At 41.0% G+C, this 20,826-nt stretch overlaps 1 protein-coding gene across 1 annotated transcript in view; it reads left to right on the top strand.

Annotated features, from left to right (window-relative positions):
* The first annotated feature begins 18,811 nt into the window (after positions 1-18,811).
* The window catches only part of pitpnc1a (phosphatidylinositol transfer protein cytoplasmic 1a), a 47,491-nt gene continuing 45,476 nt past the window's right edge, over positions 18,812-20,826 (top strand). Inside the window, exon 1 of the mRNA XM_006791542.3 lies at positions 18,812-19,409. Within this exon, the coding sequence (XP_006791605.1) occupies positions 19,362-19,409 (48 nt within the window). The 5' untranslated portion in view covers positions 18,812-19,361. The remainder of the gene's footprint in view (positions 19,410-20,826) is intronic.

Genomic DNA, 20,826 nt, shown 5'->3' with positions numbered 1-20,826 from the left:
ATTGTATTTATTTATTTATTTATTAGTAATTGTCTTTCTAATTAACTTTTTTCCTTCTGGTCCTTGTCCTGTTGTAACAAGTGGATGTCTTTGTTTTGAAAAATATCATCATCCACATGAAAACGATCTTGACTGCTGTGCATCTCATGTCAAAGCAACAGGTGATGATTTAAATTTAACGATATAGAAATGTTGGTCATTCAAACAGAGATAAAGACACATATACATATATTTTTGTTTGCTTGTTTATCATACAAGGCTGTAAATATGATGTATGATGCTGTAAAATTTGGCATTTTAACACTGTGGGTCAACTAGGACTGACCTCCCTTTACAGCCAGGCTCAAGTGGCACTTTGAACTGCAGTTTCTGCCACTTCTGCACTGGCTTCACTTTTTAGTGAACTACATGCTCTAAGTTCCTATAACAGTCTTCATATAATTATCACCATCAGTATGTAAATACGGATGCTAAAAAACTACTTAATTACTTACATTTACTGGCCAGCTGGTCTCTTTCTGTGTGGAGTCTGCATATACTCCCCATGCTCTCTGAGTACACAGACGTCCTCCCACAGTCCAAAGACGTTTAGTTTGTGGGGTTAACTGGTGGCTCTAAATATGCCATATGTGAATGTGTGCCTGAATGATCGTCTGTATCTCTGCATTAGCCCTGTGATTGACTGACAGCATGTCCATGGTGTACCCCACCTCTCACCCTATGGCAGCTGGGATGGGCTGAACTGGATAAATGGAAAAAGATGGATGGACGGAAAAATTAGAGTAGTGAAAAAGTTGAAAGCCAATGTCTGGAAACAGATTATTTTTGTGAGAAAACAAACAAAGTATAACAAAATGTGTGTGTGTGGTAACCATTCAGTGTATATAAAAGATGGACGTAGCCTCTGAAACTTTTTTCAGATGAAGTTTGTGTTATTAATCGCTGCTTTGTGGTCTTGGTGAATACAATTTGATGCTCATTTTGTTAATTAGGATCTCATACCATACATTTAGAAGTTGCTACTGTAGAAGTATACAATAAGACTGAGTAAGAAACACCACTGATTCAGGATGTCTTGTTTCAATAAACTAAGAGTGGTTGCAAAAATCCTCAACCTAAGGTTTTAAAACAGGATTTCACAAAGCAACAGGTGACACTGTGGTTATGTATGTCTTTCGTATACAGTTAGAGTATGACGGGCATGTGTGACTCTCTGTATGTATGTGTATATGGTGCACATTGGTTGAGGGGCTGATTTCCATTCAATCAGTGGTGTTCCTCCTGGGAGCAGGGCCTCTACATTATTAATCTGCCGCAATTCAGGCTGATGCAGGTGAGTGAGCCCGGCTATCAAAGACCACGAGGGTTTACAATGAGGAGATGGATTCAGTGCACACCAACAATACCTCCATATATGCAAATGCAATTTCAGAGGCCAGCCCTACAGCAATGTGGGGAAAAACTAGTGGTGCATGTCATAACATTTCCTCACTTTTTTATTATATATTATTCTCGCAGCGATTACAGAGTCAAAATTAACCCAAGATAATGCAGCCAATATTCAGGTAAAATGCAAAGCAATCTGAGGTGAGTCACAGAGCAAAGATGCAAAGAGCAAATGAAAGCAGGAAGCAATAGATTATAAGACTGCTTATTATTTGTTTATTATTTTATTGACACTATCAGTGAATTGAAAAAAGCAGGATAATAAAAGGTTTTTCACCTAGCTTTAGTTTCAAACTTTAAAGCTTACTAGAATTCTGTTAACGAGAAGCTGACGTTAGTGCCTGAGAGGAAAAGCTAGAGGCAGGCTGTTAACATCCGTAATACTGTGGGAAGAAACTCATCAATTCATAGTGAATCTTTGTTCTCACTATACAGGTGAGAAGAAAGAGGAGAGGTGAAGGCTGTGTGTGTGTGTGTGTCTGTGTGTGTGTGCACATGTGTCTAACTTTCATCACAGTCTAGACACCACCTTAGAGCTCCTCGAATGAACTCATTAGCCTCCATCTGAAAGATCATTAACTCACCGTTCTCATTCTCTCTGAACTCTGCCCGCTCGCCTTCCTCTTCTATTCTTTCATTCTGCTTTCAGCCATTAATGCTGTTCTTGTTACAGATGTTCTTGTTGCTAATGCTGGCCTTGTTCTAAAAGCAACCATAATCTTCTTAATGGTCAGGTTATAGAAAGAAGCCTTGTTAGTGTTTTGGCTGTGCTTCTCTAACATTATGGTAACAATTTACCGAGTTACCTGCCAAGATCTGGTGCAGCACAGCTAGTGTGGAAATCAGTACTACAAGGAAGTTGGTTAAGCCATTAGAAAATACAATTCTATTGTATTATCAGAGGCAAAATCTTCGATATGACGGAAATAACATATGCTTGTGTCAGGAATTATAGTAAGAATGTTAAATTATGGTTAAATACAGGGCAATAGAAACAAATGTAAATCTGGTATTATTCATACATGTACCTGTTGAAGATCCCACATATTAAAGTCTTTGTAAGTTTTTTTTCTTTTCTTTCCATCTGTCATCTGAATATTTTTGTATGGATTTGTAAGACTTCATTGTAATCGGTCCCAAGCAATAGTTCTCCAGGCTTTATGGAGGTCAGCACAGAGGTCCAGCAGTGAGTGTCTACATGCATCTGTAAAACACGGTGGAGGGTGAGTCATCGGTTTGGAGCTACATTTCAGGCAGTAGTGTTTTGGATTTCTTTGATTATGATAATCATCCCAAACATAATGTCAATGCACTCAAAGCATACCTGGTTAGATAAAAACACAGCAGATGACAATCAGTCATGGCAAACAGAGAACAGAATCATGACAATAACCCCGAACATTCACCCAGATGAAAGCACCCACAACAAATTCAGAGCTCTGCAATATCACGGGTCCCTAATCTCAGCATCATAGAGTCAGTCTGGTATATCATGAACAAACTAAAGACAGTGAAAAAGATTAAGAGACCTGCAGTAAAAATGAGGAACATACCTTGAAGAATTGACTTCATAGCACTTTGTTGCATTTAATGCAGACGTGTAAAAAATTTATCCACAGGAGTGTAATTAGAAATTCAACACAGGTGTGAAATTGTTCGAGTACCATAAGCCTTTTCTCATGCCAGGATGTTTTTCAGGTAGTTTGATCTCCTCGAGTAAACAAACAGTACGAAAAAGTCTTGAGAAAGTTAAAAACAGAAATTTAAGTTTCCATGCAGCTTTCAGCTCAATTTGACCTCTAACAGAACTAACTGTGGAAAGTCAGTCATTATTTATTTGCTTGAAGTGGGATCAAAACCATAAAAAAAAGTTTAACTGTAGCTGCTCTCCCCTTCAAGGCCGTCTCCTTGTGCTACTTTGCAAAGTCACCTTCTTACGATGAACTGTGCCTCTCTGATTTCACCGTGGATTCATCAAACATTGACTTCTACATCAACCCAAACTGACATCAAGTTGAAGCTCATCACAGAGAACTGGATTTTCTGGATACTCAAAAAACACCACAGCAATTCCTCATTAAAAAGGGTTTGCTGGCTAGGAGCAAATGTCTTTATTTCTTTTATTTTATTTCATTTTTAACATTCTTCAGGTTGCACGCCAATAATTTGTGTCCCTGACTCAAATAACTTCCAGGCCACGCACCTGCTTTTCCACTATGAGATCCAGTACACTTTACAGACATGCAGGTGGTCTTCCAGGGAGTCATCCATGGTTTTTGATCTTTAGGGAAAACTCATGGGACTTTCTTCTCATATACTGTAGGGCTAGTGTGTGGCATAAGGCATGTTTTGTTTTTTACAATACTGAGAATAGTTTGTTGGGGTTTGTCTTTCCATTCCAGCTTTCTGTTTTTGCCCACTGTAATATTACAAGAAACACAAACAACAGAGATGAACGAGGAAACACAAAGACATGGATTAACTTTCCAAGTGATAAACAAAAACCTGGCAACTTTTTGACATCCTTTACTCCGCACTGATTGGCTGATGTATAGCAACCAGTGTCTCCATAGTGACATGGAGGCAGCAGTTTGGCTATGCGCAGGAGATGATCAGCAGGCCCAAAATATGCTGGGGCCACTGTGACAACAGCTACAACAAAAAGTGGGGGCGTAGGGGAAAAAAGCATTTTGTCTGTAAAAACCTGCAGGTCTGACACACAGCAGGCACACAATCACACACAGAACCGCACAAGAAATAAACACATATGCACAAAAGTGCACACCACAATGCCTGCAACCCCCCGTCGAACATCACACACTAATAGCTGTGATATTGAGCAGTTGCTGTTTAATCTTGGAGGAGAAACGCAAGCTGAGCCCCAAGATGAAAAAAAGATGCCACATCTCTCACAGCAATATCTCTCTGCTGGCAATAAGTACAGATTTCATTATACATTATGCAAGAGAAAATCTTCTCCTCTAAATGAAATGTGCATGACACCTCGATGGCTGCCTGACCCAGTAGATTGGTAAATGGGAAGTCTGAAATTGCCTGAATAAAAAGACACATTATGGCTGCCTCTTTGATAGGATGGGGCATTTTCTTCGTTGTAATGCTGGTCCTGAAGCCCCACAACCACCATCATCACCACCACTCCCTGCATGTTTGGGTTTCTGACCAGCAATAGCAAAAGCTGAGATTGGATTTCAGTGTATCCATGGAAACAGCCTTTACATTGAAGCGTCAACCACGGCTCTAAAAGGTTGCATCTGCATGATTGATAAGGATGAGAGCACATGTGGTGACAGAAGTGCATTCTTCTACATGGATAATTTGCAAATTATCATTTGAAAGTGATGAAAGGTAATGCCACTTGAAGCAGCATTCTCATAGTCCCCGATATTTCTCTGCTGTCCGTGCTTCTTCGTTCTGTTTGCTGATAAGTGCTCTGGTGATTCTTCTCACAGTAATCTTGCACTCATGGCAAATCAACACAGCCACCCCTAAAAAAACATTTCCGCTTCTCAAGCGATGTCGATTTTCTGATGATTTTCTTAACATCAGCATCGTTGGACAAAAACAACAATCGCGCCACAGCATTCACCAAAAAAATGCTTGCTGCACTTTAATTAATCATTCTTGTCTTACAGATCTATACATTGCAGGAATTAACATTAACAGTCCTTCACAATCATAAGAAGAATATTTCCTCTTCTTAAAAAAAATAATCTAAACTCCAGTTTGAATTCTGGCAAAAATGAAATAAAATGTGAGAAAGCTGCGGAAATTGCACGATAAAAGCGTGTTTCACTAGCGAGACCTGAAAAAAAGATGAGAAAACGTCTTTCAGAGGTATCATCGTGTGCAGGAAAAGGCAATTCACGGACATGAGTCCACTTTAGAGAAGCTAATGTGTAAGTTCAATAAGAAAGATCTGTATTCGCTCATCACTTCTGCGTCCCCATGCTGCCAAACTTAATTCTGTCCTCATCACTCTGGTGTCTTTTTCCTGCCTGCCCTCTGTGAGCAAATTAGCCTCTGTTCTGTGTGCTTTAAATCTCACTGCTCTTCTGTCATTTTGTCTTTAAGACTGTCATTCGTCGTTTGCCATTTCCACTTTATTTTTCCAGACAGAGATAGTCATCCAAGTCTCCACCTGCTTCACCACTGCCACCACCAGCATCTAGATTCCAGGAGGTCCTGTTATACTCTGTACCATCTTTGGACTCATGTTTCTCTCCTTATTGTTAGTTTTTGTTCATGGAATTTGTAGTTCTTTTTTACATGCTCAAAAACACATCTGATACCTTGACTCTCACCAGAAATCTGTATGTAAGTATACCAGAAAACTAAACTACACTTTCCTTATCGACGGCGGTGGTGTCTGTAACGATCTGTCTCCATATCACTATATGCCTAGCATCCTTCTCTCTTACCTCCTCACACCACTGCATGTCACCTTCACTTGTGGTCTTCATCTTTTCCACCTGCCTAGCAGCTCCATATTCAACATCCTTTGTCCAACATATCCACTGTCCCATCTCTATCTCAGCCTTGCCTCTCCAACTTTGTTTCCAGGCCACCTCAGCCTGAGCTTTCCCTTTGATGAACTCATTTCTAATGCTGTTCATTCTGGTCGCTCCAGGTGAAAATCCAAACAGCTCAACCTCCTGTCTTTTCATCAGTGCCACTGTCTCCAAACCAGACATCATAGCAAGTCTCACTAACATCTTGTAAACCTTCCCTCTTACTCCCACTGCAATTCTTCTGTTACAAATCACCCCAATACTCATCTCCAACCACTCCACCCTGCTTGCACTTTGCTCTTGCACACTGTCCATTGCTTTAGATGGTTGACTGCAAGTATTTAAACTCATCAGCCTGCTCCACCTCTGCTCTTTGCATCTTCACTGCATACACATGCCTCCCTCTCATTCATACACATGTATTCTGTCTTGCTTCTAATGAAGCTTATGCGCACGTTCAATAAGGAAGACCTATGGTCTCACATTTGTCTCTTCCCAGGTGCTGCCAACTAAATCTAAGTTTTATCACTCCCACTTTCCCACGCTGTCAAGCTGTTTGTGTCATCAGTGGTCTAGTCCAATCACCTTCTCCCAGCCTTTTACAGGCCAATCAGCATGCATGCCGCGTACTTTAAATGTCACTGTGCATCTGTCATTCTCCTTTGCAGATGCCATTGTGCAACCCACCTCCTCCCCATCTCCAGCTCTCATCACTAAAGCTCCATTTAAGCCACCGTCATCTCCACCATCAGCATCTAAGCTCCGGGGTGTCCTACTCTAATCCCTTTCAGAGCTGGGGTTCTGGTCCGCTAAGACGGGCCATTGAGTCTAACCGCCAAACACCTATCTGTATTATGTTCACCAATAAATCATGTTCATTCTTTCCAATGATCTCTCCTTATTGAACTTAATTTCATTCCTTTTCTCTCCAGAGCATACATCCAGGCTCTCTTCCACCTGTTCCCTACTCTCCCTACAGATCATCTTAGTCCATCAAGACTCCTGAGTCTCAAGAGGGAAGAAGGGGTTCAGAGCCAGTCCCTGTTGTAATTCCCCCCACCTTGAACCCATCTGTCACTCCTACTACTTCACCACTGTCTCGCTGTCATCATGCATGTCCTGCACCACCCTCTCAAATGTCTCTGCCACTCCTAACTTCCTTGGTAGGACAGTTCAATGTTCCCCCACCATATCCTTTTTTTCTAGCATATGTTGCAATTAACACACAAACACATCTATCTATCTATCTATCTAGATAGATAGATAGATAGAGCAGGTTTAAGTTCATTAGATTAATCAGTATTGCTGAACTATGAAATATTTTGTGTGCTGTGTATTTTGAGCATAAAGGTGTAACAGAATAGCTTCAGTGTTTTGTTTTTTAAAACTTGAGTATGAAATTTTACAAACTGCAGAGATATTTAAAAAAACAGTTTTATTGATTATAAAATATACTATATTGGGTTCGTATTGGTATCGACAGATATCCAAATTTATAATATATAAAAAAAAAATTTTAAAACAAAAAAATAATTTTTTTGTTTTAAAAAAAGTTTTGTTATTTTCCTGAAATGTCAGGATACAGATAAGATTTACTCATCCAGGGTTTGAAAATGGTGCAAATAACTTCAACAACACCTCAGAGGATATCCAAGCAACACCATCTAGTACTGTCCACATCAGGCCCTGCTCTCTTTCCCACTCACTGTGACATCTCTCTCGTCTCCATTTTTATCATTGGATCCAAGCAGAACTGCTAATGTCTAATTAGATTTACTATAACCTTTTGCAAAGTTTTTAAAGTTAAATTTAAGTTTCCTAAAATTGTAATGATTTGTATTACTTTATAAAACATTAATAATCAAATAGCCAGCCCAGTGAAGTTAAAGAAAGCAACAGTTCAACAGAATCAAGGACCAACATCACCTGTTTTTTAGGCTACTTCTTCTGTTTGCCTTACAGTCTAACATTGTGTCCCATCTGAACCATCTTCATACACTGTGGCAGGACAGACAAATCAGCTGAAAAGCCTGCAGGACTCCTGAGGTCCCCAAGATAACTGCACATTACCCACCTGCAACACAGCAGCACTTCTGACTGTCCCAAGCCAACCTGTGGCTACACCCATGTTAATTTTGTTGATCTGACGATAATCTTAATTGAAATGAATTACCCTGAATTAATTAACACGGATTTAATCCTACATTTTTGTATTAGCTTCAGTCTTAATTCAGTGGTAACTTGACACATTATTACTTTATTGTGCTAATCAAAGCTTAAGTTTCCATCTGGATAGAACAACTGGTAACATCTGTTAACATCTTTGTTTAATGCGTTCTCGGGTTTTTTTGTGTATCGATCGTTTTAAATAAATCCCCACATGTATCACAAACTACTGCATCTTCTATATGTTCCTTTATGCAAAGATTATAAATGAATGACATGGACTTAGTGAATTATGAAAGAGTTTATATCTCTCTACAGCTGGCATGCGTGTTATTCACACACACCGTTCAAGACTAAAGCTGCATCAGGTGACACTGGGCTTTATGCAGTAACGCACAGGTGCCGCTGCAGAAAGCGGTGAAGTCTGACATTCCTGTGAAGACAGACTGCAATTTATCTACAGACAAACTTTGTCACCTCACCTCATAAAATCCCTCAAAGGTGTTTTGTCTTGAGTTGCTGTCAGTGTCACCCGTAGTGCCATCTCTCAACTCTCAATTGCCACCTTGACAGCAAACCTTGAGAGGCCATGTTGAAAAGGTGTATTGAAGTGTGCTATAGTGTGCTATAGTGTGCATGTGTGTGCGTGTGTATGTGTAAGAGAGCATCTGACTGCATACAGCATGGGATACATACATGTGTGTGCTACATAGGTGTGGGACATGTGGATATCATATGGAGCAGCAAACTGCACCACAAGGATTCTCCACAATTTCCAAAATTTATGACATAATTACTTTGCACCCTTCAGCTACTTCATCATCAGTCTCCTCGGACTAATGAACTGGTTTCTGTTCAGTGCTCTGCAGAGGACCGGCTTGGGTATTCATTGTGTTTAATGTCTGATTTACACAAAGCACAGAGTTGTTCAGTCAGCATCCTCAGACTGAGCTAATCAGATTGACTTCCTATAGGTTTACACCTAATAAGAAAATGAGATTGTGATAATGTAGTATTACAGCACCTAAGCTTAGAAGAATCAGCAAAGTTCACACTTTTAATAAACATCCTAATAAATCTTCTCAGGAGACTGTTATTAAACCCCAGCAGGCTGTTACATTTAAACAAATAACCATATTTGTCTTTTTGTTAGTGATTTTAAAGATTATGAACACTTTTCACCAGTAAACACTGAACAGGTGAGCATGCACGATCATCATGCAACTGCTTTTAATATATACTAACTCTAAAGACATTGTTTCGCTGTCTGACTGTACATGAAGGGAAAAAAATTAGGCTCTTTGAATGAAGTTAACAACTGCAGTTCTTAAAGATACTGCTGGATGTCAGTGGCACCCTTCAGCCTCCTGGTAGATGCACATATGGTATAAATTTGAAAATCCTATGTAACTCCTTATCACATTCATTTTGCAAGGTTTTCAGAAAACTTGACCTCTGACATTGACCCTAAAGTTGAGTCTACAAGCTTCATACTTTCTTACTCGTGTTTTTCTTTCTGAGTATTCCCAAATGTGTTCACTCCCTGGAAGAAGCTCCTTCACTGAGTCCTCGCTGGACCATCAGCCCTCAGTGTCAGTCTGGGTGAGTCACAGTAAATTTCCACAGCCTCTGCCTTCCTCCTCTGGGTGGAGCCCTCATGGCTCCTCCTGGGGCTCCCACCTGATAGCAATCAAGGCAGCAGTATTCAAGACTGGCGCTCTCAACCACCTTTTGACAGAACATGGCTGTATCCCAATTCAGGGTCTGCAGCCTTAAAGTACGCAGCCTCAACGATCCTCAAGGGCCGAGTACTTAAAGACCGCTACGGCCGGAATGGGACGGTCTAGCCTCCGTTGCGCTGCCCAGGTTGCCTAGCAACCATGATACTAACAGCTGGAAATGTTTCATACAGCTTTGTTTGACAGAAATGAAGGAGAAAATCTTTTGTTCATTTGTTTGTTTGTTTCTACATGAGCTTTGATCATTCTCTGTAAGATTAAGGTCAGCTATTGAACGGCGTATATTTTAAAGTAAAGGCTTTAAAACCAAGTTAGTACAAACATCGCTAATGTCACATAACTCTGCCAACATGTGGCCAACAGTAATGTTTTAATGTTCTTCGTTATTAAACATTTACACATAAATAGGTGACATAATATTCAGTACTTACTTAAAGTTTACTCTTCGGGCGCGCCTCATCCGCCGTTTCTTTCGGCAAAATTATCCACACCCACCACCACGCTATGCATTCTGGGATATGTTGGGCCACGAAGTCTACACTGCCACGTCCTTAAAATTCAAGGAAATTAAGGACGCATTTGAGGGCCGCATTTCGAGCAGCCTTCAAATTGGGACAGTCTTCGTCGCGGTGACGTAATCGGCCTTAAAATACGGCCTTTAAGGCTGCAGACCCTGAATTGGGATACAGCCCATCAGCTAACCCATGTTAGTGTGTGGTCTTACGTCAGCCTTGCTATTCATAGTGTTTGTACTCACCTTGTTCTCCTGTCTCCTAGTCAGTTCACAGAAGCCATTTTTCAAACCTCGCTATAGCCTTGTTTACCTGGACGCTGGTCTTCTTCATACTGCTGCTGCCAGTAAAATCCTCTCAGTTTCTGCCACTATCACCTGCCTCCCGCGCTACAGCTTGGAATCCTGGACTCACCCAGACCTCAGTCGCTCACTTTCCCCTCCTGATTTTCTCCTGCGAACAAGTAAGGTGTAGTGGTGAATTTCTGTCCCAAGCTTTGAAAAAATAATTCTTCCCCTTCTTAATGTGAGCTGTCCAGATTTATTTCTGACTCGTACATACAAACAAACGATGTCACGGTCAAAAAAAACGATTTGCTGCTACAGCTCACGTTTCCATTGCTGTGCTGGCTCCTTCTAACCAGCTACCACCCATGCACTGTAATGTTTTCTTACTCGACACAAATTAAACACACAGCATATATTCTCTAACAACATATTATACAAAATCAAACATGTAACACCTGAAATGGTATCAAAAATATTTCTCTATAGATTGGCTTTAACCTGAGGCATCACAGCTGACAAACTATCCACTGTGTTTCTGGACCCACCTGGCTCTCCTGTCCTTCTATTACAGTGCCCTTGACCCATCTCTGCATCCCCCGTCATGTTCCAGCACCCAGCCATCATAGTGTCCCCTCACAGTTGATGTTATTTGCAATCTTCCCTTAGCTCTGAGTCTCTCAGTTGACATTTGCTCAGTTCATAGCCTTAGCTCTGTTCACCTTGTGCATCACTCCATTGTTAAATAAAATTCTTTATTCATCACTTTCTTGGCTCTCGGGTTGAATCTCCATTTGAGTCAATCTCTCGTCTCAGGGCGCTCAGCCTTGACACTCAGAAACAATCATAATTTAAACTAATTTAAAACAAATCAAGCTGTCTATGTCTGCATTGAGCTATTAGAGTCCTAAGAACTAAGATGGCCCATCAGTAGATGTTGTTAATAAAGTATCCAACCATTCATCTTGGGAGCAGCAGTCTAAGCAGAAAAGTCCAGGCCTCCCTCTCCCAACTCTTCCGAGGTAGAACACCGAGGTATTCCCATGCCAGTTTGGAGATACAATCTCTGAAGCTTGTCCTGGGTATCCCTGGGGCTTCCTCCTGGTAAAACACTTCACCTACAGCAGGATGGAGTATTCTTTCTCAGGTATCGGGAGCACAGCAGTACCATTTGTATCCCTGACTGTGTTACTGTAAAAATGTTTATGGTAAAGCGGATTCATGGTACTTGAAAGAAATTTGACAGATACTACAAACATATAAGCAGCACGGAAATATCTGTCACCAACTACATCAATACATATTTCTCAGTAATGGTGTAAAATTACCTGATTTTTACATTCTTGTAAGCCAGACACATAACCAGTAGATATACAGTGCATCCCAATATTTTAGCCTAAAATTATTGATTACAGGGAACTCAGCCTTAAATTTTTTGATGCTTATAAGTGTGTGTTTTTGGTCATGTGCACTGATTATAAGATCTGAGTTTTGCATTTTGAGAGCAGGTGACCTGCAGGTTAGGGGGCTACACAGAATCTCACTGCTTTCAGGACTACTGGGACCTTAATCTGCAGTTTTAATAGTGTATTCATAATCTTCTGTGTTAACTAAAGGCAGCATGTGTTTACCTCTGAACATGGAACATTTTCCATCCATCTTTTTTGAGCAGTTAACTGCACAGCTCTGAGTCATCTCTGCTTTGGAGCTTGGCTCTGTTTTATGCCACGAAGAATGGTGCTTTCTGCCTCCTGGTTGCCTCTGTGAAGACGCTGAAACTTGTCTATGTGACACTGATTTTTCGCCCAAACTAAGCCAAGCACACTGCATCCAACTAAAGAAAGCACAGAGACTATCAGAAATAAAGAAATGCGTCATGTAAAACTAACCAAACTCTTGCAACCTTAGTAAGTGTCTTTGTTTCTGTGTGGAAGTGTGACAGCGCTATTATTCACTTACGGTGACAAATCATGACAAAATGTAAGGTTTAGGACCTGTGAATGTGTGATACCATCTCTTTTCATTTTTGATGACCTGTAATGTGTTCTCAGCAAGAGAAGAAAAGTTGAAAAGCCGAACAGCCCACAGAGAAATTTCCCACCGAGCAGTAGGAGGATCAAAGATGTCACAGTTTTAGGCTGAACCAAAATCTTTCATGTTCATGCTGACTGTTCTGAAAAGCAGCTCCGTTTTGGACTTCACACGGATTAAATAGTGCCCTGCAAGAAAGACAAAAAAAAAACAACCCACTATTAAGACAAATGAAACCATAGACACCACCCACCACCGCCACCCCACCTCCATTCCCCGACCCCTCCCCTGTGTCTTCACCTGGATGTAATGCAGTCATTAAGCTGCCTGGCTCGCCCATCTAGCACCGGTGTTTTCCTTCCAAGACGGATGGCTCCAATAAACCCCTTATTAATTTTGGCTTTGGCACAGCCTACACCTCCGAACAAGCTGAGAAACAAGCTCCTTTTTCCACAGTCCACAGCGGACTGGCGGGGCTGAGTGGATAGGAAAGTGACAGTAAAGGCCAGATAATGATGTTAAGCAGCAAGAGGCAAGGAAGCCAGGTCTCTTAGCAACTGTTTCTCCTCTCTGCCGACGCTCTGATATCGTCGGGAATAAACAGTTTGGTGTGTGTGTGTGTGTGTGTCTGCTTAATTGTAGCAGGTGTCATCAGTTTGACACTACAAACAGCTTAGCATAATGTCATATTATTTTCCTTTAAAATCCAATTAGAGGTGATAGATAGTTTTGTAGCTGTCCTATGGCAGCAGAGCTCAAAACATCATGTGCTCTGTGTGTGTTTGTGTGTGTTTGTGTTTTAACTTTCTTAAAAGTGTGTGTGTGTGTGTGTGTGGGGGGGGGGGGGGGGGCGTATATAAAGAATTAATCTGGAGAAGAGATAAAGAGACTTCACATTGCAACTTTAATACTGTATGAATCGTCAGCCAGCTGTTAAATGACAAGTAATATCCTCATTCTGAGCACTCTAGTAAAATAGCTTTGTTTGAGTCACAGTTCAAAATAATCCATAGCCTACTTAGCCTATGCTGGTCTTATGCCACAGCTTAGTTCAATCAAAATAATCAGTTTTACCCTCCCTCCCTTTAAGACAACCATCGAATTAAACTAACTTGGTTCTGATTGGCTTTCCCTCACAAACACAAGGATGTAACAGCAGGTGGGTGGGGACTCTGTGCTAACAGTCACACCTGTGTCCTTGAATTGTCTGCTCTTGCTGACATCATACAGATCCAAAAGCAGAAAACAAGAATTGAATGAAGCCTGATGTTTTGGCTCACCGTAGTTAATTTTAATATTTTTATTAAGGTTATTTAATTACAAATTAAATCAATGCAGGAAAACAACAATCATGTCAGAGACATTGTAAGAGAGCGATCGAACACTCCTGAACTGAAATCTAGCAGACTATTCCAGAGAGCCTACATGGTTGTAGGCGGATAACTATCAAGAGGAAAAAAAGAGTTTTCATACTTATTTTCATGCAGATTAACAGTGAAAAAATATCGAGAAACATTTGAACATGTTGGCTGGGTTGTGAGACTTGCTTCTAGAAGCACTTTGACCATATTCACCAGCACCAGTGAAAACAGGCACCTTCATAAAATTCCACTGTATTCCACACCATGAAGTGTGGTAACAAGTAACAACAGTAACAACAGTAACAAAGTAACAAGTAAACGATCATCACCAAGCTAACCAATACTTTGCAAATATGTATGCAAATTTGTTATATTGCAATCTCATTCAGTTAAATTGTGATTTTAGTTGTTCTGTAGCTACCTTTACCTTTGTTGACATTTGTTGGTGATTCCTGAAAGGCAACAAGACCTCAGTTCACCATTTTGTCTTTTCACCAAGCAATTGTTGCCTCAGTTGCACATGTGCATTTTCTCTATATGTGCTTTCAGGAGGCGTGTGAGAGCTGCACTGTGTATGCTGGCATGTTTTGGTACTGTCTGAGTGTGTACCAATGCCTTCGCACTCATTGACACAAACATGCAAAAAAGAGCACATGCAAGCGCGTTGCGCCCTCTTGTGTTCAGGCGTGACAACTTCAGTTTTGCTTCTTTGCAACCTACACAGAGAATGTGTTTAATGATTCCTGTTTGCCTCAGCACTATCTGTTTTATTGAGCTTAAAGTAACTTCAAGTATCCTTAATTCAGGCTGTTTGGCTATTTTAATAATAATTAGGTTTATTGATTTCATCATTTAATATGAGTCCTAAAGGGAGGTAGAGTAATCCTCCAGTTCTGAACTTCTTGTTCTGCTGGGGTACATTCAGTGTTTGTGTTCTCCCTGTGGCTACTGGCGTTTTCTGTGGGTGTGTCTTCTTCTTCCCACAAATCGCTACCAAAAAGGGAGTATAGCTACCAGATATCATTTAAGCTATTCCACAACATACTTATGCCATTGCACAATGATAATAAATTTCAAAGAGATCACTGAAAGTAATTAATTTTACAAAGCTGTTAGTATATGTTCATTTTTATTCCCCAGCTTCGGTGGTTTTCATATTCTCTTAGAGGTAACCCACAGTGACTATCTTGAAGCATTTAGGCATTAAAAATTCATAATAAGCACGGAGACTCCCTGTGTGTGTAACAAACGGGGGTGGAGTGTAAATGAGAATGTGTACTGTGCTTAGAGAGAGGGCAGTGGGCTTTTTTGACCATATTGTTTAACATAATCCTACAGAGTGAGAGGATGCCTGAGGATTGGAGAAGAAGTGCACTTGTGCCAATTTTCAGGCACAAGTGTAATGTGGAGAACTGTAGTAACTACAGAGGGATACATTTGATGAGGCATACCATGAAGGTATGGGAAAGAGCTGCTAAAGCTAAGTTAGGACAGGAAGGGAGGTGACAAAAAGCAATATGGCTTCATGTCAAAAGAGAGAACTATAGATGGTAAATGGCCTGTATTTATATAGCATTTATATAGGACCCTAAAGCGCTTTACATATCCAGTCATCCACCCATTCACACACACATTCACACACTGGTGATGGCAAGCTACATTGTAGCCACAGCCACCCTGGGGCGCACTGACAGAGGCGAGGCTGCCGGACACTGGCGCCACCGGGCCCTCTGACCACCACCAGTAGGCAACGGGTAAAGTGTCTTGCCCAAGAACACAACGACCGAGACTGTCAAAGCCGGGGCTCGAACCGGCAACCTTCCGATTACAAGGCGAACTCCCAACTCTTGAGCCACGATCGCCCCCTAGACATAGATGCAATGTCTGGTTTGACGGTATTGATAGAGAAGTATAGAGAAGTATAGAGAAGGTCCGATGGAGTTGCATTTTGTCTTTGTGAGTCCAGAGAAAACATATGATAGGGTGCCAAGAGAGGAACTGTGGCACTGTGTGAGGAAGTTTGCAGACATTCTGATCTGTAGTGAGAGTAGGGAGCGGGTGAAAAACAGCCTAGAGAGGTGGAGGTATAAAAGTCAGCAGCAAGGTAGAATACACTATGTATTAATGAGAGGGAGACCGGTGGAATCATAAAGTTGTAAGATGCAGACTTAGTGAAGGTGGACAAGTCCAAACCATCCCAATATCCCAAGCAACAGACAGTGCACAAGAGAGGTGAAGAATAGAGTGCTGGCAGGGTGGAGTGGGTAGAGATGAGGGTCAGGGGTAATTTGTGACAGAAGGATAGCAGCAAGAGTGAAAGGGAAGGTTTACGAGATGGTAGGGAAATCTGCTGTGATGGTTTGGAGACAGCCACTCTGACAAAGAGACAGGAAGCAGAGCTGAAGGTGTTAAGATTTTTGTTGGGAATGACCAGGATACGAGTACATCTGAGGGGCAGGTAAGGCTGAGCAGTTTGGATACAAAATGAGAAAGACATGACTGAGATGGTTTGAACATGTGCAGAGGAGGGACAGTGGAGTGAAGGGATGCTGTGTGAGGAGCTGGCAGGCAGGAGAAAACAAGGAAGAACTCAGAGATACTGATGAGTCACTATAGCGACCCCTAAAGGGAGCAGCTGAAAGGAGAATAAAAAAAAACGTGTTTAAGTACACACTTACAGAACTTGTAAGTCATTTTACAGATCATGTAAACCTCTGCCACATTAAATAGAAATATTGTACTTTTACTTAACAGATTCATTTGATGTGTTTAATTGCAACGTTTGCTATTAATCTGTTTGCACATAAAGCATATAAGGAGCTTATAAAATATGTATCCAAAATCTGGATGAAAATATAAACATAATGCATATTAATACGTAAGTAGGAGAAAATTTCTCTAGGAACATTCTCCTGCATTGGGTACAATTTCTTTTAATGCTTTAATTAAAGTTTCAGTGATTTTCCTTATGTACTTTTGCTTAAATAATATTTTACTAATCAATATTTTACTTTCACTTAAAGGACCTTCATACTTCTTTCCAGCATGCTGTATCTGATCTGTGCTACAGTTTAAAATAAAATCATAATTGTTATGTACTGTTTAAAATTCAAAATACTCCAAGAGTCAGGAATAGATCTTTTTAATGACATTATACCATGTTACCGGTAGGTTTTATCATTTGTAGTAGTTAAATATTGTATCACAACTGAAATGAAGATCTCTACTGACATCTATCGTGAAAAGAATGGTACTGCATGTAGACCTCTGCTTCTCTTTTTACATTTTGAAACGTCAAATATAACTTTAAATAAATTATTTTTGTTAATAAAAATTAGAGAATGAGTAACTTGGATATGCAGGTGCTCTGTTGTGAGCATGATGACCACAAACCACAGACATGTTGGCCGGAAAACAGTACAGGAAACTCTGAGTTTGTTCAGCACGGTAGGTGTGCTCTGCATGAAACAGCCACGATTAATGGATCTGCGATTCACATGTCATCGGGTAAATTTACTGCAGGTGGAATTGATATGGTTTGTGCTTTGTCACACATTTCTAAGTATGCAAGGATGTAGAGGATAAGAGTGACAGATACCAATTAAATAAAAGTTTTTTCCAATAAAGAATGTAACCTTTGACCTCCTGGAAAGAACCTGCAAACCACACAGACCAGACTTCATCTAAATCAGCTTGGGGAAGTACAGAAGTGCAGAGGTGAATTCTTCACTGACATTTAAAGTTCTTACTGCTGTGGCAATATTTGAAAGCGAGAAGTGTTTTACTCTTAATGTCTTAGGGAAATATGTTTCAGGTTAGCCTCTGGACTTGTTTGTCCTATGAGAAAGACTTGTGAAAGAATATAAAGTTTCCACAATCTGGTAGCAAGTTGTGTGTCACTGATGACCTCTAACTAATTAATAAAAAAATATAGTAATTGATTAATTACCATCAACAAAGTAAATACTGAAACCGTTCAGTCAAAAATGCCCTGCTGAGAGACGCTTAAAGACAGTGGAAATAATTTAAATCTGTTTTTAAAGTCATAATTTCAAAGTCTGATGACTTTGTGGGAAAAAATAAAGATTTGTAACCTGGCTAAATTTCAGAACCTTGGTCAGCTCCAACTCAGACCAAGGTCAGCTCCACAACGGGCTGAGAAACTGAACATGGTGGAATGGCCTGGATGCTGTATATGGGCTTGCATGACCTCTCATGTGCCACTTGATCCAAATATATTTTTACTGATAATAAAAAAAAATAAAAAATAAAGGGGGGGGGGGGGGGGGGGGGGACTCAGAATCAGTAATCTGCACAATTATGAAACGTAGTTATGCAATGCAGTTTACATGGTTTTCTGTAACGTCCTATCTGAACTGTGTGTGTGTCTTTTTGAATGGTTTTTAATGCGCTTCGATTTTCAGTTTCCGTGTAGGCTATCATTGTATTTACTGTGATTGGAAATCTCTGAGATCGAGCGCTTAGCACGCGCAGATTCTGCGGGGTACAAATGTGTGTAAAAAAAAACAAAACAGAAATCACGCAGAACTTCCGCTCATTAGAAAAAATAATAAACAAATCTCCATCATTGTTTGAGTCGGACTCGAGAAGTGGTTCAAGCTGCTCCTAACTATGACAGATTTCCACTGCGGTGTGTATTATTGGGCAGGCAGAGAAGCGGCCGCTGTGCGGTTGTTTTGCAGCGATGCTTTTACGCTGAAGGTCAGGTCCGGTTGTATTTCCTGTTGGCTGGCTCTCTAGTGCTTGACTCAGCTTTTCTGTGCACGGCCGCGCATCTCTGGACGGAACAGTAAGGAGAAAACTCAAAGGACGTGGAGACACACTGGTAGAGAGCGGCTCAGTGGACGTTATTTACACGTGAAGAGTCACGGAGAGACCAAAAAGTCTCGGTTCTTCTTCGGGACTCGAGCGGACACACAGCCCCCTTGAAGCTGTGGTTGAAAGGGGCGACTTGTTTTGAAGTTTGTTTTGAATTTCAGACTTTTGACACTGTTACCCAGTCGCACAAACTAATGTCGTCGGAGTAGTTTAGGAAAGTGACAGCTGCTGATCACAGTGGGGTCGTCTTGTGTACTGGAAGGACCTCTACACCTCGTGTCTGTGGAGACTCACGTAGGCACAGCGGAGCGTTCCAGGAGGTCTTCTTGATGCACAAGTGAGAAAAGCATTGAGTGTTTTTTCTGAACCTCAGCTGCAGTCAGAGAATACTTTCATCGGGAGAGAACCCCACAGAGGAAAGTTCGATCATCATCATCGTCACTGTGCTTGGACTATGTTGATGAAGGAGTACCGCATCTGCATGCCTCTCACAGTGGAGGAGGTAGGGGAAGTTTTATTGATTTTTGCGAGCCGCAGACTTGTAGATCAGCAAGTTTTGCCTGCTTTGCTTTGCTGCACTTGTTCTATTGCAAAAGCGATCGCCGCAGTATTTTAGGGAAGTTCACAATATTTTGCACCAAAGCCTCATACAAGCAAGAGCTGGAGTCGGGCAGCCACCGCGGGGTGGAGCTGCTGTTTGTCTCTCCTTCCACCCAGCTTGTTTGCGTCCAGCAGCAGCAGCAGAGGGAGTCGTGTGATTAATCTTGGTAGTGAATCATATCTTTGTTTTGCTTGTGCTCTGTGAGTAGTGTGTAGCTACAGATTGCTTTCTGCGTCTTCTCCTCCTGGCAGGGTGATTGTATTATATTATAATAAAACTAGAATGTGCTTCTTCTTTTTTTTTTTCTTTGTTTGCATGCAATCTCCCTAAAGCACAAGTTCACACCTGTGCAGCTGCTGCATGTGTGGTCAAACAGAAATGATGTATTGCACACAGTTATCACGTTAGATACCTTTGCTAATCAGGTCCCCCAGTCTTCATGCTTATAATCGATCACACAGCAGAGTGGTTTTGTGAAATCCTCGTTCCCTTACTTTCCTGCTGTTTGGGCTGATTGTCTTCAAATGATTCAATCCATACACACCTGAAACGGCACAATAGATGTTCCACCTGAAGACTTTTATTGAGTTTGACAGTGTGCAGTTAATCATGTGGTGTTGCATAGTTCTAAATACCTGGGTTGCCACACAGGTTCACAACGCAGAGTTGGCCACATTAAATTGTAGTTTAGTCAGCCTTGCTGTTTGTGAAGACTTGATTCATTGCTGCAGTCAGGCGAAGCCCATTGTTGTGCTCTCAGATAGAGTGAGGATGAAATTGGAGTCATCTGTACATGCCTTTAATCAGAAAGCCAGCTTTAACAGCCCCTCCTGAGGTCTATTTATGTTTCTTGCCAAAGCACTGCTTTATCACATCGTGTCCTGAGGCTGATTGGTTCTTCTGCTTTGCATCGCTCCAGTGGTGATAAAAGAGCCACAGCTGTCCTCAGTGGCCGACTAAACGCTATCACATCTTTTGTTGTAATGATAATAACGTGGCCCGGCCTAATCCATCGATCTGAGAGTGACTTGGTAAATGAGCACGTGAAATCTATTCTTTTGAACACCTAAGACACATAAATCATGCACTCATCTTCACACACACACCAACTCTTTATATGAGCTCTACACAGCCCGGACAATCATTTTAAATCAGTTCTGTTTCACAGTCGTTGGTTTTTTTTAAATGCAAACATAAAATGAAAGGCAATAAAGTTATTGTTCTTCGAGTACTCAGTGCAGCAGCAGTCAAATTTGAAGTATTGTCTTTCAGTGGAGTCACCCGGAGTGGTGCAAACTGCCTAACACACTGTTAGGTG

The sequence above is a fragment of the Neolamprologus brichardi genome, chromosome 4 (genome assembly GCF_056152115.1).
Source record: "Neolamprologus brichardi isolate AB-2024 chromosome 4, ASM5615211v1, whole genome shotgun sequence".
NCBI lineage: Eukaryota > Metazoa > Chordata > Actinopteri > Cichliformes > Cichlidae > Neolamprologus > Neolamprologus brichardi.
The sequence above is the reverse complement of the archived record's forward strand: the minus strand, read 5'-3'. Positions and strand labels throughout refer to the sequence as shown.